At 43.0% G+C, this 24,151-nt stretch overlaps 1 protein-coding gene across 8 annotated transcripts in view; it reads left to right on the forward strand.

Moving 5' to 3' along the window:
- Window positions 1-24,151, forward strand: part of ATP8A2 (ATPase phospholipid transporting 8A2) — a 660,345-nt gene that overhangs the window by 477,823 nt on the left and 158,371 nt on the right. For all 8 annotated transcript variants that reach the window (XM_035302377.3, XM_078375201.1, XM_078375203.1 and 5 more), the window contains 2 exons: window positions 3,679-3,801; window positions 6,437-6,515. In XM_035302377.3, coding sequence (XP_035158268.1) covers window positions 3,679-3,801; window positions 6,437-6,515 — 202 coding nt within the window. The remainder of the gene's footprint in view (window positions 1-3,678; window positions 3,802-6,436; window positions 6,516-24,151) is intronic.

Here is a 24,151-nt window from a genome sequence, read left to right on the forward strand (position 1 = left end):
CCCAGCACTTTGGGAGGCCGAGGCGGGTGGATAACGAGGTCAAGAGATCGAGACCATCCTGGTCAACATGGTGAAACCCCCGTCTCTACTAAAAATACAAAAACTTAGCTGGGCATAGTGGCGCGTGCCTGTAATCCCAGCTACTCAGGAGGCTGAGGCAAGATAATTGCCTGATCCCAGGAGGCGGAGGTTGCGGTGAGCCGAGATCGCGCCATTGCACTCCAGCCTGGGTAACGAGCGAAACTCCGTCTCAAAAAAAAAAAGAAGAAAAATTAATTCCAGATATATTAAAGACTTAAATGTGCAAAATAAAGTAGTAAAATCCTACAAGACACTTCTGAAAACATGTAATTTTCACGGAGGGGAAACTTCTGTAACACAGTTGGACACGCAAAGAAATTTCACAACCATTTAAATGTTAAAAGCTTTTAATACGGCAAATGAACCCATTTAAAAAACCAATAGAGAGTCCATTTGCATGAAATTTCATAACGGAAAGACAGAGTTGATATCTGTTCTACTCAAAGAACTCTTCAAAAAGAGGATAAACTATGGATAGAAAGTGGACAAAAGACATGAGTAGACATTTCACAGAAATGCAAATCCAGAGAGCCAACAAATGTGTGAAAACATGCTCAAACTCACTGTAGTTGGGGAAATGTAACTTTTTAAATTAAGAAGTAACATCTTTAATTTTTAAGACTGGAGAACATTAAAAGACCAATGTAACAACCATTGCCGATAGGGAAACAGGGAAAAGGCTGTGACTGTCTTTTGCAATGGGAGAGGAAAATGCTTTCAAAATGCTTTAAAAGGCAGAATCTAGTAAAATTAAAAATGTATGTATCCTTTTACGCAGCAACTCTACTGCTGGGCCTTATTCCCATAGAGGTAAAAGAAAATGTCTGTATGTTTAACATAGTATAGATATGTATTACATAATATTTGTGGTAACAAAGAACTGGAAAGAAAATGAATGCCTGTCAGTGGGTGAATGGCTAAAAAAATATGGTACATCCATACTATGAATAATTATGTGAGCATTAAAAGACTGCATTAGCCTCAAACCCAAGGGATTTGGAGAGCTTTCTGTAATGTACTGTTCAGCAAGAAAAGCATGATGAAGAAGAATATGAATACTGTCTACATTTTTGGTTGGCAGGGGACAGGGTGTCACTCTGTTGCCCAGGCTGGAATGCAGTGTTGCAACCATAGCTGACTGCAGCCTCAACCTTCCAGGCTGGAGCAGTCCTCTTGCCTCAACTTTCCAAGTAGCTGGGACTACAGGCACACACTACCATACCCACCAATTTTTTTATTTTCTTCAGTTTAGACAGGGACTCACTGTGTTGCACAAGCTGGTCTCAAACTCCTGTGTTGCCCTCCCAAAGTGCTAGGATTGCAGGCAGAAGCCATAACGACTGGCCAGTGTCAACATTTTATGAAACAAGTTATGATCCCGTGTGTGTGTGTGTGTGTGTGTGTGTGTGTGTGTGTGTGTGTGTGTTATGCTATAGGCAGAGTAGAAAATATGTAGGCTTGCTGGGCTTCATTATAGCATGGTGAGGAAGGGCAGGGGAGAATTTGAAGATGGGTAGAAGGAAAAGCTCAAGCTTTTTTTTAAAAAAAAAAAAAAAAAAGACTGCAGTGGAATCAGTAGGCACAATATCACATGTACACATTGATGCAGAGCAACAGAGGTGAGGGTGGGTACTAAGGAAGTGTACAGGGCTTCTGGAAAGCTCTGTACGGCCATAAAACAGACAACTTTTGTTGTTGTGAGGGAAGTGAGTGCAACAAGTCTCCTGTGGATTTCTTCTTGAAGTCTTTGCAGCACACTGAAATCCCAGGCTGCCTTCCATTCTGCTGCGGGCTGAAGGAAGAACGTGAGAGTTTCACTGGCTCTACTCACCACACACCTGATTGCCTGCTCCCAGTGGATGTGGGAACAGCTTGCTCTGGCCACATACTCCATCTCCAAATAGGTAGTGTGAGTTCAGAATTCTCTTAGAGACACACAGGCCTGAGAGCTTGTTCGGTTTGTAGGTGGAGATTTGAGGGACGCTGACGCTCAGCAACAAGTGACCCAGGCTCTGTGAACCATGCCCAGAATCAAGCAGGAGAAGGACCCTCAGGGCCAGCATGTCCTGAGTTAAAATGACATGTTTCTTCCAAGCACCTTCTTCAGCTTCTGCTTTATCTTTCTAATACACAAATGTGAGTACAGGTGAAAGTCAGTCTTGCAAGGCACTGTTTGCCCAAGAATTCACTGTCACTGGAGATGGTTTGATATCCTTCCTATCCTTTCCTGACACTGCACCCTCAGCCAGCCACCATCTTGTGGATCTTAGAAGGTTTCTCATCAAAAGACAAAATTACAACAATTTAAAGATCGAATTGGCTTGTATTAGCCATTCTGAAATTGGGTAACATCTCATTCCATGAAACTGAATGAGTGTTCTGCTCTGATGAGCTGAGCAGAGGAGACCAGCTTCATAGGCAGAAAGAGACTAAAGAAACAGAAGCATAACAAACAAGGATTTGTCATCTTGCCAAATCCTGTCCGTCCAATACCTCACAGATCAGATACTCCAAAAAGTGATTGGTTGTTTCAAAGTGACTTTCCTTACAGAGTTAAACAGAGGGGACTTCTATATCCTGCTGTCTCAGGTAAACTGGGCCCTTTCTTGGACCCAGGTAAACCGGTTGCTGTGAATCTCCTGTTTTTTGGAAAATTGGCCTGTTTCAAAGTTGAGTTTGATGACCCAGCTCTTAGCACAAGTAACAACCATTCTGATTTGGTGAGGTCTGCTGGGGCTGCGTACAGGAGCTCAGTCCAAACAGTGGCCTCCGGTAAACTTTGTTCAACACCCCCAAACAGGCATGCTCATGGCTCAAAGCTTTGTAAGGGGTGCCTCTCTCATGGGAATGCTTCCTTGCCCTCATCCCTATCATCTTGCCAAATCTTGTTGATCCAATACTTTGCAGGTCAGATACTCTTTGGTGCAAGAATCCTGTGGTGACTCTCCCTTCTCCTTCTGCATCCTCTCCCCCACAGGTGTTAATAGTTTTGCGGAGCGCTGCCTTTTATAGACTTATCTCTATACCTGTTGCCCCACTCCCCTCCCCCAATCTTGCAGTAGGTGGCATTCCTGGAGGTCCAGGACCAGCTTCCTTTCCTTCTTTCTTCTTCTATGTGTAAATCTCTCCATGCCTGGTGCTTATCACAGTATCTAGCTCATAATTCATTTATTGTAAATGTCTGTTGAATGAATAAATGGGTGAGGTACATTGTGCTTCCTGAAATTTGAGTATAACGTCAGGATGGAGAGCTGTAAACTGTACCTCCGCTAGCATGACAGAAAACAAAGCAACACTTCACAGAGCTAACTGTGGCATGGTTCCACATCAGTCCTCATTTTACAAAGGAGGGTAGTTGCTAATTTAACAAGAAATCTTGGCTAATCAGATAATTTATGATACTTTTAGTGTTCACGGCACTCATTTTCTAGTGATTAACATTGATTTCCTTTGTTTGGAGGGTGTCTGGGGAGTTGTGAATCATGGAATCTCAGGTTGGGACTTGACTGGAAATGAAGTCATCGTTTGGTAGAAGGGAGTGCTGCAGCCCTGTGGATGGGAAGGGCTGCTCTTAATGGCTCATTGTTCTCCCTGCAGATTTTCACCGCTTTGCCGCCCTTCACTCTGGGAATCTTCGAGAGGTCTTGCACTCAGGAGAGCATGCTCAGGTTTCCCCAGCTCTACAAAATCACCCAGAACGGTGAAGGCTTCAACACAAAGGTAAACAGGGTGTGATCTCAGAATTGTCACCTCAGAAAGGCATGGCTGTTTGATTCTATTCATCTGCCTATGAGATATTTGAAGGTTAAGAAGGAATATTTGAGAAGCCCTGAGAACATGACCCACTCACAAACCCCGTGACTTCAAGACACCTTCTCAGGCAACGGGTCCATGCTGCGTGGGCTGTAATCCCAGTGTGTTGACTCCTTTCTGCTTCTCCCCATCAGCCCCTGATATCAGTGTGAGCAGCAGCTCCCACAGCCCAGGTTCTGCTGTCAGAGACCTCCCTTGCACGGTCCTGCAGCCCCATGTGGAGGCCCAGTGGGAGCTTACCTAATTGTTGCTGGATTTGTCATTATAAATAAAATGTTTCTTTAGCTAGTGAGTAAAATTGGCTAGATATGAACTCAGGGATCACATGAATTGTGGTGGTTTTGTTTTGTTTTGTTTTTCTGGACCAGAGAATCAGAAAGGAGACCAAAAAAAAGTGGGGGTGGGGGCAGATACAGTGGCTCACGACTGTAATCCCAGCACTTTGGGAGGCTGAGGCAGGTGGATCACCTGGGGTCGGGAGTTCGAGACCAGCCTGACCAACATAGAGAAACCCTGTCTCTACAAAAATTACAAAAAATTAGCCGGGCGTGGTGGCACATGCCTGTAGTCCCAGCTACTTGGGAGACTGAGGCAGGAGAATCTCTTGAACCCAGGAGGTGGAGGTTGCAGTGAGTCGAGATCGCGCCATTGCACTCCAGCCTGGGTAACAAGAACAAAACTCCATCTCAAAAAATAAAGGTATAGGTGATACTGACAAGCCCTCGCTGAAGCCGCATGGGGTGTTAAAGGGGTCGTGCAGTCTCAGACAACAGAGGGGTCTGCCACACAGATGCCATTTGTGGCTGAAAGTGGCAGAGTGCTTGGGTGACCCCATCCAAAGGAAAGAGAGATGTGTGCCTGGGCGCAGAGGGGAGAGATGTGAGCGTGGCTGGACGGCCTCGTTTCTGCCTCAGGTCTTTGTGCAGGGGCGATTCAGAAGTTTATAGACAGCAGTCCCTCACACAGTTCAGCTCCAGTACTGTGTGCTGGCGGTGGTCATGATTTGCATGCGTGGTTCCCGGACCGTCAGTGAGAAGGACACAGGGAGTCACCTCTTCAGGCCTCAAGGAGAGAAGAGTCTCCCAGGGCCTTGCTTCTGAGCCCGATGTTCCTGATGTCCCTCACAGCCGCCTTTTTCTGGGGAGGCTCACTAGTCACATCCGAAGCAGGGAAGACACAGAAGGGCTCCTTATTGGTTCTACTGCCGCCCATATCCAAAGAGACCTGAGGATTTTACCCATCCTTGTTAACTATGATTCCACTAATGGGAAAATGTGACCCATTTTCACTGCAATATTTACGTCAGTCCATTTTCTACAGAATTTGAATTCAAAGGCCATTTGAGGTAGGAAGTAAGTAAGAGCTGAGAATGCCTGGAAACTTACCTGCGGGCACTTTGAAGAGGGTTTTTTTTTTTGGTAGACAGGTCAGTGATGGTGCAAAACGAACATTTAAAGCAGGGGAAATCCCATTGTCTTATAATAACATTTTTTACTATTGTCTGTTGTCTCATTACTACTTAGGCTCAAATTATATGATAATTCTCAGCAACAATTTGTAGATGTTTAATCTGGCTTTAATAGTTAATAGTTCTATCATTGCAGTGGTTAAAACAATGATGGCAATGTATTAATGAGACTAAAGTTTAAAATAAACTAAACCTTTCGTTCTTTTTTCTCACCTCTTAAACATTGAAATAAAGAGAATTTTCAAATATGCATATTATCTAAAATCCTAAAAATAAAAGGAAAAGTTTAATGAGAGGAATTTGAAGCAGTAAAACAGAAGAGTGAGAATGCCTTGTAAGAATTTACAACTGGAATGTTTTCAGTGCTTTTAAGACATGCCATCAGCCCCTGACATAGTTTAATTGTTAAGAAGAGACACAATTTTAGTCTCTTCTTTTTTTTTTTTTTAGACGGAGTTTCGTTCTTGTTACCCAGGCTGGAGTGCAATGGCGCGATCTCGGCTCACCGCAATCTCCGCCTCTTGGGTTCAGGCAATTCTCCTGCCTCAGCCTCCCGAGTAGCTGGGATTACAGGCATGCGCCACCATGCCCAGCTAGTTTTTGTATTTTTAGTAGAGACGAGGTTTCACCATGTTGACCAGGATGGTCTCGATCTCTTGACCTCATGATCCACCTGCCTTGGCTAGTCTCTTCTTAACAATTTTGACCTAATACCCTTTTTCTGGATGTTTGTAAAATGTTGCTGTCTCTCTTACAATGCTAAAGAAAACTGATCAGAATGAAATTTTCACATGTGGATAGATTGTGTTCATCCGCGTACATGTGAGCAAGTACTTAGGTCTTTGCAACTAAAGTAATGTGATATGGAGGTAATCCAGTCATTTGTATGTGAAAATTAATAAATAGTTGATTTTCGTGGAGTTTTTTTTTTCCAAATTCAAGAATAATATGCTACTCCTGGAACCATGCAGCAGTGCACGGCCAGGATCCTTCACAATGTGGTGATTGTTGAGAGTTTCACAGAGGTCAAGCGTTTTGGGCAGCTCCTGACTCCCCTGGTTTCTTTTCCCTTAGGTTTTCTGGGGTCACTGCATCAACGCCTTGGTCCACTCCCTCATCCTCTTCTGGTTTCCCATGAAAGCTCTGGAGCATGGTAAGGGCTGGGTGATTTCACCTCTCAACAAGGAGCTTTGCGACCGCTCTGCTGCCTGTGTGTTCACAGTTTTTTTTTCCAGTTCGGCAGAATGAGAGATCACAAGAATACATTTTAGAGGAAAAAACATACCCAAAGCATCATGAGAGCTAGTCCCAGGTTGATAGCTGTTGGGTTTCATCAGTTTGGGCTTTGAAAACCCATTTTCTTTCCAGTTGACTGTATAGTTTGAGTTCTATGAATTCCCATCTCAGTTTGTGAAAACTGTTTGAGGCAGAGATCTTGAAGGAAAGCACTGTACTATAATGAAATGTTGATGCTTTTCTTCCATGGTTTGAAATTCTCTGTTAATTACTTTGGCTTTTATTTCCAAGCCTCCCCTACCCATTTGCAGAATAACTCAAATCTTAGAAGCGTTGAATCTTATTCCTAGCTTTCTGAAAGTGTGTTCTGTCCTTGATGTAAGCTTTGCAAAGTTAGAGAACTAATTCTCCAGATCGGCGTTTGTCTTTATGGCTAGAAGAGCATGTCTGCGAACTGTGGCAGACCCCATGTTTTTTTCCACACTTCTTGATACATCCAGAATGTGGCCTCCTAAAGAGACAGATTTTTATTCTCAGAAAATAAAAATGTATCATGAGAATGCTACTCTTTCATCCCTCTCAAATAGTAATAATCCCCCTGGGAAAAATTACCCCAAATGTTGACTAGACAGGCCCTTTATTGTTCAAAGAACCAAGAATATAAAGTTTCCAAGCGTCTTTGTTTCTGTGTCAGTGAGTTTTATGCTTCAAACAGAAATGATTCATCCTCACTGATATTCTTTAACCTATTAAATACTGACAGGGAAAATGCATGCATTGCTGATTTCTTATGCCACGTGACTTATTCTTTCAATTTCATCAGAACTCCTTTTCCTTTGAGGGTCCCTAAGTCTTTAAATCAGAGAATGCAATTTTATGCTTTCTAGCCCCACCCCCCAAAAAGGCATTCTAGTCAAATCATTTTCTTTTGACTTGAAACCTTTCTTGTGATTCATCTTTACTCAGTGGATTTATTTTTAAATGGTTTTGTAAATACAGGTGTGTACGTATAAGAATTTGGGATGTGATTTTGTTTCAGAAGCTGTGATATTTTGGTGACAGACTCAGCCATCATTGTAGCAGGAAGGACTACTGATGGGAAATAGTATGTCTGATGAGCATAGGAGAAATCTGAGCAATTGTCCTCTGTACCTGAGCCCAGGCTTTGGTACTTAAGAGGAGTCTGCACAAAGCATGGACTAGCCACAAGTATTATCTGAAGACCCCTTACTACTTCTAATCTAGACATCCTACTGCGTTCCTAACTCAGAAGTGCTTGTCTTTTGACTGTCAGAAGCTTTACAAGATGGTCATTTACTTACCTGCTTCAAAAGGAACTAATGTGGCCCTTCTGCAGTGGAGATTATGGTTTTCTAATCCTTAAATTACGATCATATACTTTCAGTTGGTGCCTTGTAGTTTACGGTGGAATTGCTATGGTTGACCCAGATTCCATTATGTAAGTCCATTCATTCACCTAAGGTGGGCTGTGTTTAAAAGGAGGTAGACTCCCAGCAGTTGTCAACTTATCTAAGAGACAACACCAAGTGAATTTTAAATTAGATTGCTATCCTCATCTAATTCCTCCAAATTTGGAAAATTACCTGGAAGCCAGCCAATGGGATGCTTTTTTTCCTCTTTTTTTATCACCATCATCATCAATGTCATCATTTCATTGTATTTATTGAGCCTTCAGCATAGGACTTTTCTTTGAGTTGTGTTGCAAACAATAACCTATTGAATGAAACTATGGAACGTGAAGTAAATTGCAAATATTAAGGGTATCAGAACAACAGAGGGACACTGGTGTCCTTGGTAATTAGTTGACTTCCTCTAACAAATTAAATACTTTAAAATTAATTTCTAAATGCTCACTATTAGTACAGAGAAAAAGATCATTATATTATTGCTCATTAACCTTATTCCTGTTCTGTTCAAGACACTATGGTAAAGTCTAAGGGTGTTAGTAGATACATCAATGTCAGTCTCATCTTCAAAGAGTTTGTAGTCTGGAAAGGGAAATTAGACCTTGTCTTAGTACATTTTGTGCTGCTATAAGAGTACCACAGATCGGGTAATTTATAATGAACAGAAATGTATTTGGCTCGTGGTTCTGGAGGCTCTTACCTCCAGGTCCCAGGTCAGGAGGCTGGCTTCCTGTTAGGACCTACTTGATGTTTCATCCCATGGTGGAAGGATATGGGTAGAGAAAGAGGAAGGAACCCATGCTGGTGACAACACTGTTAATGCATTCATGAGGGTGGTGCCCCCATGACCCAAACACCTCCTATCAGCTCACCATCCCCAGCACCACTGCATTGGAGATCAAAATTTCTGCACATGAACTTTAGGGGCTACATTCAAACCAGAGCAGATTTGCACATGAATAACTCTAGTACAAGGTAGAAAATAGCTGTTTCAAGTAAACCACAGATAAAATGTTATCAGATATCAGAGGACTGGGAGGTGCCTTTCATTTGGAGTTATTAATAGCTTCTTAGAGGAGGTAATATTTAAGTTTAGCCATGAAATCCAGCAGAAGGAAGAACCAAGCAAAGTAGGGAAATTCAGAGCAGTCATGGAAAGCTGAGCACCTAAAGGGTGGAAGATGGGGAAGTTTAGGAAGGCAGATGAAAGCTGAATTACAGAGGGCTTTAAGTGTGCAGTTAAGAAACTGGGAAGTGGCCAGGCATGGTGGCTCACGCCTGTAATCTCAGCACTTTGGGAGGCCAAGGCAGGTGGATCACCTGAGGTCAGTTAGAGACCAGCCTGGCCAGCATGGCAAAACCCCATGTCTACTAAAAATACAAAAACTAGCCAGGCATGGTGGCAAGGGCCTATAATCCCAGCTACCTGGGAGGCTGAGGCAGGAGAATCACTTGAACCTAGGAGGCGGAGGTTGGAGTGAGCCACGATTGCGCTACTGCACTCCAGCCTGGGCAAAAAAGCAAAACTCTGAAAAATAAATAAATAAAAAGAAAGAAACAGGACTTAACTGTTTAAGCATTGAAGGGTCAGTATAGAATGTAGATCTAGGAGAATTTTATGATCAGAGCAGTTTGGGAAATAAACCTGTCATGCCTCACATAGTGAGGAGTAGAAAGAAAACTACTGGCAGAGATTCCAGGGGACAGCTTAGGGAAGATTAAACCCAGAAATGGGATTGTGTTTGGAGAGGATGTTTTGAAAGGAGCTTCTTTGTTCTCTGAGATTATGGCATATCTATGAGGTAAGAGGCTCTCTGAGGGCAGAGTGAGTATAGACGTCAGCAAGCCAGGCACTGCCTCTCCTGCCCTCTGGAGGCTTACCTAATGTCAGAGTTGGTGGTCAGGAATTTCATACATATTGCTTAATTACCAGTGCACTGAGTCCTAGGGTCTGTGAGCAGAGCTTATATAATAAAGGGATACAACCTAGTCTGATGAGTTCGGGAGCGTCTTCTTCCAGGAAGTGATATTGAAGTTCTTGAAAGAGGAGTAGGGGGTGGCCACGTGGGACAAGGGAAGTGTGGGGCATGGTTGGGAGAAGGAACATTCCTGGCCAGGAGCAAGCAGGTGCATAGGACCTGAGCTGCTGAGGCCATGGGAAGTACTTTAGTGGGACTGGGGGTGCCTGGAATCTGGACTCTTTTTTATCAGCCTCTAGTGAGACATTCAAGACACTGAGCCTTCCTGCTCTGGACTGGAAAAACAGTGAACTCCTACTGTGATCTGACTGTTCATGTCCCTCCCCCCAATTTATATGTCACAACCTCAAACTGTAAGGTGATGATATACAACATAGGGCCTCTGGGAGCTGATTGGGCATGAGGGTAGATCTCTCAGGAATGGGATTAGTGTCCCTATAAAAGGAACCCTAGAGAGCTCATTTGCCCCTTCCACCATGTGGGAATGTAGCTAGAAGACACTACCCTATGAGGACTGGATCCTCACCTGACACCGAATCTACCACTTCCTTGATCTTGGACTTCTCAGGCTCCAGAACTATAAGAAATAAATTTCCAGGCATTGTAAGCCATGCAGTTTATAGTATGTCATTATAGTTGGCCAAAAGAACTAAGACACTCCCTCTCCTCCCTTCCCTGTCCTTTTGGAACTATCAATCAAAACACATCTCTACATAGTTCTAGCATCTTCCGTGTAGTGGACAACCACCCCTAGTCAAGACGACTACAGCACAGAGAGGACATAGGGGCTGGAAAAGGGGATGAAGAAGTGAGGGAGGATCTGATCACTAACACCTGGTCGGGGGGACTTTTTCTCAGGGAAGGGTTGGAGGTGGGAGAGTTATGTGATGAGATTTGCCTGTGAAGAAGATTCAGATTGCTCTGTAGAGAAACACACAGGACCTGGCAGGAGTCTGAGTGAGTTTTTGGTGGGGATGGAGGTGGCAGGGATAAAGACTGTAAGCACCAGAGGACCAGGATATGTCAGCTGACCAGAGTACTGGTTTATGTGTGCCGATCTGCTGTTCTAAGTACAAGTGAGTTCTTACTGCACTCTTAATTGTCATTTAGGGGGATGTAATATCCTCCCCACCTCCAAAGAGACATAAGAACATGGCACCAATTTGAGACAAACTAAGGCACTGCAAAGCCAGGAGCCCCTACTCTAACAGAAGGGCACCTCAGGCCTCTCCCCACCTTTCAAGGGCTGCCTGAAGTCGTCTCTCAGATGCCCACCCACACTCAGAGCCCCAGAGGAGTTTTGTTTGACCAGGGTCTAAACTTGCTAGAGTAGTTTGATTTTTCCCTTGATCCTGCCTGTGTGGATGATGTCACAAAGACAGGAAGTTTTACTAGAAAATTCTGTCCCCACCATCTTTGGAGAGAACCTCAGGTATATATCAGTGGTGTTCCTTTTGGGCAAGGCCACATAAACACACTTTTTCTTATTGGAAATAAATCTTTTCTAGAAGGTATGGGTATATTGTTCATTCCCTAGAATGCTTCCAAGAATTTAGCTTTGCTTATTTTCATGTGGTTTTGGAGAGACTTTTCAAAGCACTCCTTTGCTGATGGAGTTTGTGATGATTCATTTCAAATTTCAAAATAAATTTTTCCACTCAAGCAATTCAGTAAATCAGATTTCTTCCAACCATCACAGCCATACACTTACTGCCATGGTCCGCCTGCAGCTCCTCGCCTTTGATCTGGAAAGTGATGCTAGGTTAGACCTAGGCTGTCACCTTCACAGGGACCCACGTCCATCAGGAGCCCTGGTGTCAGGCCACACTCGGGTTTCCCGTTGGCATGTCTGGTTGGCAGTTGAGCAATGCTCCTTGAAGTGTAATGTGGTTATTGGCAAAATAATACAAAATCGGTTTTGATTTTTAAAAAGGAAGTATTCAGACTTTCCCTGATGAAATTTAAGAGGGAGGTGATGGGAAAAAGACTATACTTACCGGAAGAAAAAACCGCCTAAAAGCATTTATTCTTGATTCCCCATAGTCCACACCATAGAAACTGTTCCCTCACTGTTTAAGAAGAATACCATATGGATTCTTATATATGGGCACTATTAAGCAAATGAGCCTTTTGACATTTTTGGAGAAGGCTATTTTATACTTTTTAATAAATGTGCTCCTGAAAGATCAGTCATGTTTTGTATACTGAAAGAATAGTGCACATGTATAAAATAAAACTTGGTGTGATTCTCTTTGCCTGTGGCATTATTGGATCATACTGGTTTAAACTATTTCTGACCCGTAACTTATTACTGAAAACTTGGGTGTTTCATATCATATAAATCCTGATAACTTGCGTTGTTACACGTTACGATAAATTTGAGAAAGATTGCCGATGTTCTCTGAGACTACAACTTCTTAAACTCAATTATTCACTTATTTTTTTAAAAAAGATAAAAGAGTGGCTGGGCGCGGTGGCTCACGCCTGTCATCCCAGCACTTTGGGAGGCCAAGGTGGACGGATCACCTGAGGTCAGGAGTTCAAGACCAGCCTGACCAACATGATGAAACCCTGTCTCTACTAAAAATACAAAAATTAGCTGGGCATGGTGGCAGGTGCCTGTAATTCCAGCTACTCAGGAGGCTGAGGCAGAAGAATCACTTGAACCCGGGAAAAAAAAAGATAAAAGAGTATGTCCTCTATGCCAGGCTCCTCCTGGGTTCTGGGGACACAGTAGTGCACATAACAGAGGAGTTCCTGCCCTCATGGAACTTACATCTAGAGAAGGCAGGATTTGAACAAGAAATGTTAGCAAAGCAGAAAGTCAAGGTCAGGTAGAATGTATTCCAGGGAGAACTAACCTGGGCTGAGCTTTAAGGACTGCTTCCTGGAGGATGTGACAACAGAGCTGAAGGATAAGTAGGAGTGAGGTAGGAGAAGAAGAGAGAGGAAAGAGTTTCAGCTTGCAGGAATAGAATGGTTCCAAGAGAAAGATGGCATGGAGCAGTGCATGGGAGGAATTGGGGGCCAGATTGTGAGACACAGATTGCCTTGGGATGGTGAGATTGGAGACAGAAGTCAGACCTTTCCAGACCTTTTGGCATCAATGAGCCTTCAAAGAGTCAAGATGGTTTGCAGGGCAAGGATCATTTGCTCTTACCTGAATCTCACCCGAGATTGGAGTATAAGTGTAATAAAAGCCAGTAGTCTGATTTATTTTAATATAATCACACAGGCCAGGATAATGATTGGAGTCCAGTTTCTGGGCTGTTGCTGGTCTAGTGTAGCAATAATACTTGAGAGAAGTGGGTGGGTTGGAGCCAAAACTAGAAGGACTCAGTTTTGCATGAATTAATAATCCCCTTCTCCACCTGGTTGTGCTATGTCCTAAACCCGTCAAGAGAATGTGCTAATGCAGTCATTAAGGGCAACAAAATACTATATTTTAAAGTAAGGTACATGAAACAATAACACTGACATTTTGTTCCCCCATAAAACTCACCAACAGTGCTGTGTGCAGCATAGAAAAGGTCTAAAATAAAAGATTGAGAGACAGATATTAAATGCCAAATGGGACAGGAAAACAAGGTAGCAACTCCATGTGGCCTCTGCCATCTGGGAAGGCCTGGGGAGAGGACAGTGTGGTGGAAGTTCATAAAATCCTGAAGTTAGTGGAACTTGCTCCCTAAGACCTAGAAACACAGAACATTCTGGGAGTCTTTCAGATTTATATAAATGAAACTACAGCTCGCAAATCTGCATAACTGGTTACTAACCCAATCATAGTGCATTTAAAATATAACCAGGTTTCCAAATTCAAATGCAAGATTTTTGTTTCTGTTTTGTTTTAAATGCAGTTATGAACTTCGGTAAAGCTCTGACTTGAGCTATTTTTCTGTATTATGACAGTGTACCTCACACATCCTGAAACCCAGAATTGGGCTGGAAGGGCCATTGTTTTCGTTCAGTTAAATATTTCTTATGTTTCAATGTCTCTTTTAATAAACTCTGTGTTGCGTGTATTTTAGACAGTTGAGTTTGATGTAATGTTGTGAGAAGTGTGAGCCAGAGTTCCCAGATTTCACCCTTAGCAGGAAGTTGAATCAAGATGGATTAGCCAGGGAATCTCAGGGGCTTAACCCAGTAAAGATTTATTTCTCACCCATGTCCCTATCCAGTGGAAGAGTGCATTGTTCATAAGTGTTTGAGTATATTTTTCTTATTTTCCATATTCCCCATGCTCTGGCATTCAGGGCCTTGATTCCAAAGAAACTGTCCTCCCAGGGCTAGCTAATTATTGAAGATAGCAAATGCCTCCCCTGCCTGCATGCCTTTGACATACAAACCAACCGAGCCCGAGCCCATGCCCCCAGCCACCTCCTTTATCAAACTCTCACACACTTGAGCTGGTGTTCCCTCTGCCCAACAGCACCCCAGGGCCAGGTACCCAACAACTGGGGGCCATCTTTACATCCCCGAGCCTGCTAGAATTACTCGATATTCAGTCCTAAATGTCCTCAGCATACCTTCCCTGCCTTGCCCTTTTCTCCCTGTGAGAACCCCAGTAGAGGTCTGGGCCATGCCCAGCCTCTCTCCAGCCTCCTGAGCTCTGTAGCCATACATGGCATGGCTTTGCCTAGCATGCTGTGCTTCCTGCTTCTAGGGTCTGTGAGTGTGAACTTCTGCCTCTATGACAATCATTCCACATCTGCCTGTCTTAGCATATCTGTTAAAACTAAGCCTGCTTCGTTTCAACACAGTGAAGCTCCATGGAGTGCACCCTCAGCCTCAACACTGGAAGGGGAGAGACAAGATGGTTTGCAGGGCAAGATCATTTGCTCTTATCCAAGTCTCACAGTACAAGATCCATCAGTTCTGCTCACATATGATTGGCAAGAACAAGACACAGGGCATAGCATGGCATGGGGTGCTTGGGGTATCACTTAGGTGTGTACCCCGGAGTAAGAAACACGTGTGGCCTCACTGGGTGACTGCCTGGGCATTGGCAATCAAGTTTACTTTGCATCATTTTTACTTCCTTTTTCAGATTTATTTTTATAAAACAAAAGTGAAAAATAGATTGAAATTTAAGTTTCATGTCCTTAACTTTATCCAGAAGAAATGGCAATAGAGGAGAAAAATCCAGCAATAGGCTTGTGTAACCAGGAGCTTCACCCAGCAGCACTGGTTGTGAATGTAATTGTAATCACTAACACTTGTATAAACCCTGCCTTTTATAAAGCAACTTCCAATACTTTATCCTACTCTTTATAGGGAGGAAAAAATAAATTTTCTCTTCATGAATTCATAGTGTCAGAGGCAGAAAGCATCATTTTAATTCTGGTACAGGCACTACAGGCATAAACAGGTTAACTTCTAAAAGTGTGTAATTTAGTGGCCTGAAACTTGGAATACGCCTTCACTCTTGATGTAAATCTGGAAGTTCCTCGTTGGTTCCTCTGAGCCACTGGAGTCTTGAGAGGCCCAGAGAGTAAGGTGGGGGCGGGGGGCTGGCTCAATTAATGTTCCAGAATCCCGGCTGCTCTGAAACAGTGCTGCTGGAAGCTCCTGAGGGAAAGGAGGAGAGAGAAAAAGCAGGAGAGACTTGGTATCTGCTCTTGACCAAAATGTCTTGGCAGATGCCTTAGTGTTGAGGGAATGGTGCCATCTCTATCTCAGTTCCCCTCCTGAGCCCTGTGTGAGTGAGACGCCTGCATCCTTCAGTTCAGGTGTTCCACTGATTCCGACTACATCAAAAGTATACATGTAAATCCAGCCCATCTGTTTTCGTGACTGTTACACTCTGTCTCTTCTGACCGCTGTGTTATCATGTTGTCTTGAAATTTTGCCTTTGTCAGAGTCGTTTCTGAATGTACTTTGTGGTTTAGCTGGATGATGATGTAATGTTTTTAATGAGCATTTAATTGCAATGGCATCTTTATAAAATGGCATCAACCTGGCTCTCTGGAATATTCTGAAATACGTTCCTTGATCATTTTGTTTGTTTAGAAAATGAGACATGCTTTTCTTATAAACTGTGGCTTTTCCCACAAATATTTTCAAAGGGATTTTTGCAGACAGCATTTTGAGCTGTTACTACTAACAATGGAGGGCCCATGTGGCTTTGTCCCAGTTGTTCACAGTAGTCTGGTTTAGTGGCTATGTTTCCAGGCCTCATTTGGCTAATCCTACATTAATTACATCAGTTCCTGAACGCAACCAGATTTGGCGACCGATAGGAGTCTGGGAGAGGAGGCTCACCCGCTGCCCTGGCTCAGCGGGTCTTGGAGCCATATATAACACTGAATTGTCTGTAAGAGAGCATCTGGGACTGGTTTCTGTCTCCCTTATTTTATGACACTTTTCATGCATGCCATAAAACCATAAAACACCATCATTATATTAGGTTTTACATCACATGCAATCACACATCATTCTAACTGTGACTTAGTATTTCATCAAACTGAGCAGATGGGGAACTCACGTACCTTTGTTTGTTTACCCTGTGAAAATTGTGCCCTGGGTTTCTGAGATGGGTAACGCCCTCCCCTCTCATCTCAGCCTTCATCAAGGATGGACCTAATCCTGGGTTTGCAAAAGGCTAACTGATCTTAGTCTAGTTCTGGTAAATGCCCCCCATTGCAATGGGGGGCACAGTCTTCTTACCTTTCCCCTTGCTCTTTAGGCCTTTGTGTACTAATGGTGGGTGTCTATGAGGAAGAGCTTGGCTCTTGGACAACACAGGTCTGGTGAGATCACATCTCTCCGTATGCACTTTGGATGGATTTCTTTTTCTAGAGACCTTTTTGAAGCCTCACATTTGACCCCTGCAGACCGCACCACTGTAACCCCACCCCCCACCCTCACATCATCAGCTCACTTTTCTACCTGGAGTCCACCTCCATGCCCAAGGCAGGCTGCTTCTCTTTTTACCTGAAATGTGTTTTCCCTTCTCAACTGACCCCCACCCCAGATATCCATCTCTGACTTTCTCTGAAATTATGCTCTTACCATGGTTTGCACAGACGGTGGATATATACTGTTCCAAAGGCTGGTTTGGGGAACCCAGCTATTTCAGTTTTGGGGTTTTGTTCCCCTTTGAAAAAATTACTTGAGATTTTAAATATCTGAGTAAACTAAAGACAGAAAATGACATGAAAGACTCTCAGAGTGGTAGAATTGTAACAGAGCTCTTAAGATCTAAGCTCACTGGAAAGGAATATGTTGCCAGCAACCTGCTTTAGGAATAAACTGGGCAGTCGAATGGGGCTGTTCCAGCCTGCATTATCAGCAAACTGTGGTTTAGGGACACCTCCATCACAAACACTTTCCTAGGACTTCTCTCTCCATTAGTAGCTTATTGGCAGATTTCAACAAGAAACAACGTCCACAGGTGTTTGCCTCCTCAAACAGTCGGCACACAACCACCCAGTTCCTGGGGTTTCCCCACAGGGTGTGCAGGGTGATGGTTGTGACTTGTTTGAAGGATGCTGTCCTTGCAGAGGCTCTTGGCAAGTCTCAGAATCTCACCTTGGTTTGGGAGTTTCTCCTCCAAGGGAATAAAGTATTTCCAGACAGTGTTAGCTTTGCCTAGGGAAGGAGATACTCTTTCCCAAGCTGAAAACTAAAATGCAATCCTGAGTTACCTCTCCAAAACGAGGAACTAAAATATTAGGCTTAACTCATCTTCATTAAAGTTTGATGCTCAAATTACCTTATGTGTAAACATTTAATTGAATGCCAATAGCATTCACTATCATGACAAGTTAGAAATTAATGCATTGTCAGCTGAGTGTAGTGGCTCACACCTGTAACCCCAGCACTTTGGGAAGCCGAGGTAGGCAGATTGGCTGAGATCGGCAGTTTGAGACCAGCCTGGCCAATATGGTGAAACACCATCTCTACTAAAAATACAAAAGTTAGCCAGGCATGGTGGTGCATGCCTGTAATCCAGCTACTTGGGAGGCTGAGGCAGGAGAATCGCTTGAACCTGGGAGGCAGAATTTGCAGTGAGCCAAGATCACGCCATTGCACTCCAGCCTGAGTGACAGAGTAAGACTCGGTCTCAAAAAAAAAAAAGAAAGAAAGAAAGAAATTAATGCATTGTCAAACTCTAGAAGCTACAGAAAACATCCTTTAGATTTATCTGTTTCTGCTGATCTGCCGAATTGCCAGCCTCCTGTCCATAGTCTTAAGGGTCTCCTCCCATGTAGGTGTTCTCTTCATAGGTTAACATCAGTCCTGAATGATCAGAAAGTTTGTCTCTTGTAAAGGCCATCCAGCTTTGTGAATTGCATCACTCTGTGCTAATACCTCATGCTATTTATTTTATTTTCTCTTTTTAAGATTTTCTTTCATTTTTAGAGACAAGGTCTCACTCTGTCATCCAGGCTGGAGTGCAGTGGCACGATCACAACCTCAAACTCTTGGGCTCAAGCAACTGTCCTGCCTCAGTTTCCTGAGTAGCTGGGATAACAGGCACATGCCATCATGCCCGGCTTCTTCATACTGGTTCTCTCTCCTGATTGTGTAAAGGATTGTATCCCACCCTATTGTCTCCTCCTTATCCTGACGGGACAGATGAGAACTTCCTCTGTTAGACATTTTTTCTTCAGCCTGTGTTCTCTGTATTTACTCTACCTCCTCCTTTTTCTTTCTTCTGGTGCACTGGTTGTCAACCAGGGTTGATTTTTGCCTCCTGGGGGACATTTGGCAATATCCGCTAAACCAAGTGTATTTGGTTGTCACACCTAGAATGGGAGCTACTGGCATCTAGCAGGTGGAGGCCAGAGATGCTCCCGAGTGGTGTGCAATGCACAGCCCCCAGACAAGGAATTATCTGGCCCAAAATGTCCGTAGCACTGAATTTAAGAAGCCTGGGACCAATGAAATGCCCACACCAGCTCAGAATAAAAGGTCGAGTCTCCAGGCTTTCCTCCACTCCCCGGAGCTCTTCACTTTCTGTGCTTCTTCATGTGGTACAAAATTTCTGTCATATGAATCTATTTTTCCGCCCACAGTTCTCTCCTGAGTGTTTCCTTCCCCTAAGGTGTCACTATTTCAAATGCATACTTGTTAGTCTAGTTATTTATTTATTTATTTATTTATTTTGAGGCAGAGTTTTGCTCTTGTCACTCAGGCTGGAGTGCAATGGCATGATCTCGGCTCACCACAACCTCTGCCTTCTGGTTCAAGCTATTCTCCTGCCTCAGCCTCCAAAGTAGCTGGGGTTACAGGCATGCGCCACCATGTGCAGCTAATTTTGTATTTTTAGTAGTGACAGGGTTTCTCCATGTTGGTCAGGCTGGTCTCAAACACCCGACCTCAGATGATCCACCTACCTCAGCCCCACAAAGTGCTGGGATTACAGGCGTGAGCCACAGCACCTAGCCAGTCTAATTATTGTTTTCTTTGAAATTCTCTCCTGTCATTCTTAGGAGTTCATTTTTCTAACTCTGTTAATTAGTACAAACTCTCATGCTGGGCATGGTGGCACATGCCTGTAATCCCAGCACTTTGGGAGGCCAAGGTGAGTGGATCACCTGAAGTCAGGAGTTTGCGACCAGCCTGACTAACATGGTGAAACCCTGTCTTTACCAAATACAAAAAAATTAGCCAGGTGTGGTGGTGCATGCCTGTAATTTGAGCTAGTTGTGAGGCTGAGACAGGAGAATAGCTTGTACCTAGGAGGCAGAGGTTGCAGTGAGCCGAGATCACGCCATTGTGCTCCAGCCTGGGCAACAAGAGCAAAACTCCATCTCAAAAAAAAAAAAAAATTACAGTTTCTTACTAACCTGTGGCCTTGAACGTATTTGACACCTCTTTGCTGCACCAGGTTCCTCATGTGAAATATTTATACTATTTTCTATTTATATTATTTACACATATACTATTTATTTTATACATATGCTATTTATGTTATTTATACATAATTATACTATTTCATATAGTTGCTAAAGTGTTAAAGGAGCTAATATATGTAAAGTGTTTAGAACTGTGCCTCTCATATAGTAAAGTGCTTATATAAGATGTTTTTTAAACATAGAATTATTTGGTTGGGTGTGGTGGCTCACACCTGTAATCCCAGCACTTTGGGAGGCCAAGGCAGGCAGATCACTTAAGGTCAGGAGTTTGAGACCAGCCTGGCCAATATGGTAGAACACCACCTCCACTAAAAATACCAAAAATTAACCAGGCATAGTGACGCACACCTGTAGTCCCAGCTACTTGGAAGGCTGAGGCAGGAGAATCGCTTGAACCCAGGAAGTGGAGGTTGCACTGAGCTGAGATTGTACCACTGTACTCCAGCCTGGGTGACAGAGCGAGATTCTATCTAAAAAAAAAAAAACAACAAAAAAACAAAACAGAATTTCCTATAATGCCTAAAAATTTTGTTTATTGTGTGTATATGTCCATAAAATATGAAATACATTCTAAGTCCTCCCTATTGAACAAATAAATGCTTTGTATGTTTTAGTCCCTAACTCAAGCAGCATTGGAAATAATTGGTATTGGAAGAAAATTCAAAAAGTTGTCAAACCATCACTGAAAATTTTGATTTTTAGCTTAGTCTCCCAAGTCTGCTAACCCTTTGGTCTGATCAGTTTTCTCTAGAGTCCCTTAGGGCTCATGCAGATAGAACTTCAAGAACATAGATCATTGCTCTTCTCACTTCAGATGCATTCATGAGCAGGTGGGTTGAGATGGAGATGAGGAAAGACATCCTAAGCTATGTTGAGGGGGGAGAAGATCTGAGACTCTCAAGTTTCTGCTGTTAAATCTATGGGGCTGATTTAGCAGCTGTGGGCCTTAGCCTCTTAGAGTTCCCTATCTGAAAGGAGCCTTAGAGAAAACTCAGTCGTCGTAATTTTCATCTGATATAAAAATCTTCATTTTATAGGTGAGGAATTGAGACTCAGAACCTGAAATTTTAAAAAACTAGATAATGGCAGAGCTGGAGCAAGAGAGCGGGGCTTGTAAATCTCATTATTGGGGCTTTCTCCATTAACCCCAATTCTCTTCTCTCTACCTCATGTTTTGTCTGGTATATGATCATGTTTCCTTGCTGTCTGTTCTTCCTCTTATGAACTTAAAATGCGAATCATTTGGCACGAAGTTTTCACGTGTCTTCCTGTATTCATATGACGAGAACCAGGCTTCTCCATCCCAGGTTAGTGACACCACTGTTTACCTACATACTCCAGCCAAACACTTTCTTGATTCCTCACATTCTTCTCTACCCTACATCCAAACCATAAGAAAATTTTTTTTTTTTTCTTTTTTGAAGTGACAGGGTCTTCTGTCACCCAGGCTGGAGTGCAGTGGTGTGATCATAGCTCACTGCAGTTCAACCTTCTGGACTTAAGCAATCCTGTCACGTAGCTGGAACTACAGGCATGCCTAGTTTTAAAAATTTTTCATAACGATAGAGTTACCCAGACTGGTCTCAAACTCCTGTGTTCAAGCAGTCCTCCTGCCTCAGCCTCCTAAAGTACTGGGATTGCAGGTGTGAGCCACTGTGCCTGGCCAAATGCTGTCATTTCTGACTTCAAAATCTTTTTAAGTGGCATCTGTCCAAGCCACTCTGGGCCTCCATTGTCCAATAGAACCTTCTGTGAGGATGGAAATGTTCTCTATCTGTACTGTCCGATACAGTAGTCATTAGCCACATGTGGCTATCGTCTGTTTTAAATGACTGAGGAACTGAAGCTTTTATAGCAGCTTTATTGAGATGTAACTTATATGCCATCTAATTCATTTACAGTTTGCAATTCCATGGATTTTAACATATTCATGGATTCGTACAGCTATCACCACAATACATTATAGAACATTTTTATCCCCCACAAAAGAAACCTTATATTATTAAGAGTCACTCACCATTTCCCTCAAGTGCCTCCAGTACGTGGAAACCACTGATCTATTGTCTGTCTCTGTAGATGTGCCCATTTCTGGACATTTCACAGAGATGGAATATGTGGCCTTTGGTGTCTGGCTTCTTCACTTAGCATAAGCTTTTCAAGGTTCATCCATGTTGTAGCATGGATCGGTTCTTCATTCCTTTTTATTGCCTGATAGTGTTCTATCATATTGATACACCCGTCTTACTTAGCAGTTCACAGTTAATGGACATTTGGGTTATAAATAGGCTATTGTGAATAATGAATAATGCTGTTCATTGTTTTAAGCTATTATGAATAATTATAATGATGGTGCTAGAGCATTTAGGTACAAGGTTTTGTGCGCTTCATTCGTACATTTTAATTTCTCTCGGGAGAAATTAAAATGTACCTGAGAGTAGCATGGCCAGGTCACATGGTAACTATACATAACCCTTTGAGTAACTGCCTCATGGTTTCCAGGGTTTGCACCATCTTACTTTCCCACCAGCAATGTATGAAAGATCTAATTTCTCCACATCTTGTTACTGTTTTTTTTTGTAGGCACCCCAGTGGGTGTTAAGTGGTATCTCATTGTGAGATAAAGTTCCACTGGGTAATCATTGTGATTTTGATTTTGTATTTCCGTGATGGCTAATGTTGAGCTGTTTTTCATGCACTTATTATCCATTTTGATATCTTCTTTGCAAAAATGTCTTTTCAGACCCTTTGTCTATTTTTAAATTTTTTGGGGGAGTGCTTTCATTGTTTAGTTGTAGGAGTTCTTTGTGTATTTCGGATACAGGTTTCAGATACATAATTTGCAAGTATTTTTTTCCATTTTTCAAGATGTCTTTTTATTTTCTTAGTGTTGTCCTTTGAAGCACAAAGTTTCTAATTTTGAAGAGCCTGCTTCATCTACATTTTTCTTTCCTTGTTGTGCTTTTGGTGCCACATCTAAGAAACCACTGACAGATTCAAGGTCATAAAGATGCATATGTTTTATCCTAAGAGGTTTATGGTTTTACAACTCAAAAATAAAGTCAAATACTGCATGCTGTCACTTATAAGTAGTAGCTAAGCAATTTGTACACATGGACATAGAGTGTGGAATGATGGATGCTGGAGACTCAGAAGGGTGAGAGGGTGGGAAGGGAAACGGTGATAAGAAATTCTTTAATAGAATCAATGCACGTTATTCAGGTGATGGAGACACTGAAAGCCCAGACTCCACTCCAATATGTCCATGTAACAAAATTGCACTTGTACCCCTTACATTTACATTAATTTTAAAAGGTGATTTTATAGTGTTGGTTCTTTAATCCATTTTTTAAATATTTTATTGTGATAAAAACATAAGCTTTGCCATTGTAACCATTTTAAGCATACAGTTCAGAGACATGAACTGCAGAATGTTATGCAACCATCAGCACTATGCTTTTCCAAAACATTTTCATCACCCTAAACTGAAGCTCAGTGCTCATTAAGCAGTAACTCCTTGTTCTCCCCTTCCTCCCAAGCCCCAGGTAGGAATGGATTTTTTATTGTATTTTTTAAAATTAATTTAAATGTAAAGAACTAAATGCATCTGGTGACTACCATATTGGGCTGCATAGTTATAACACAACTAGTATCATCCTCCTGGATGGATTGCTACAGTCATTTCTAAGCTGACTTTGCATCTATTGTTATTCCCTTTATGGTTGTGCTCCTTTCTCCCTTCCTCCCTCCCCTCCCCTTTCTCCCTTCCTCCCCTCCCCTCTCCCTCCCTCCCCTCCCCTCCCCTCCCCTCCCCTCCCTCCCCTCCCCTCCCCTCCCTCCCCTCCCCTCCCCTCCCCTCCCCCTCTCCTTCCTTCCTTCCCTCCCTCCCTCCCTCCCTCCCTCCCTCCCTCCCTCCCTCCCTCCCTCCTTCCTTCCTTCCTTCCTTCCTTCCTTCCTTCCTTCCTTCCTTCCTTCTTCCCTCCCTCCTTCCTTCCTTCCTTCTTTCTTCTTTCCTTTCCTGTCTCACTCTGTTGCCCATGCAGGAGCACAATGGCATGATCACTCACTGCAACCTCCACCTCCCAGGTTCAAGTGATTCTCATGCCTCAGCCTCCTGAATAGTTGACATTACAGGCATAAGCCACCACGCCCAGCTAATTTTTGTATTTTTAGTAGAGATGGGTTTCACCATGTTGCCCAGGCTGGTCTTAAACTCCTGATCTCAGGTGATCCACCTGCCTCAGCCTCCCAAGGTGATGGGATTACAGGTGTGAGCCACCGCACCCA

This window comes from Callithrix jacchus, chromosome 5 (genome assembly GCF_049354715.1).
Source record: "Callithrix jacchus isolate 240 chromosome 5, calJac240_pri, whole genome shotgun sequence".
NCBI lineage: Eukaryota > Metazoa > Chordata > Mammalia > Primates > Cebidae > Callithrix > Callithrix jacchus.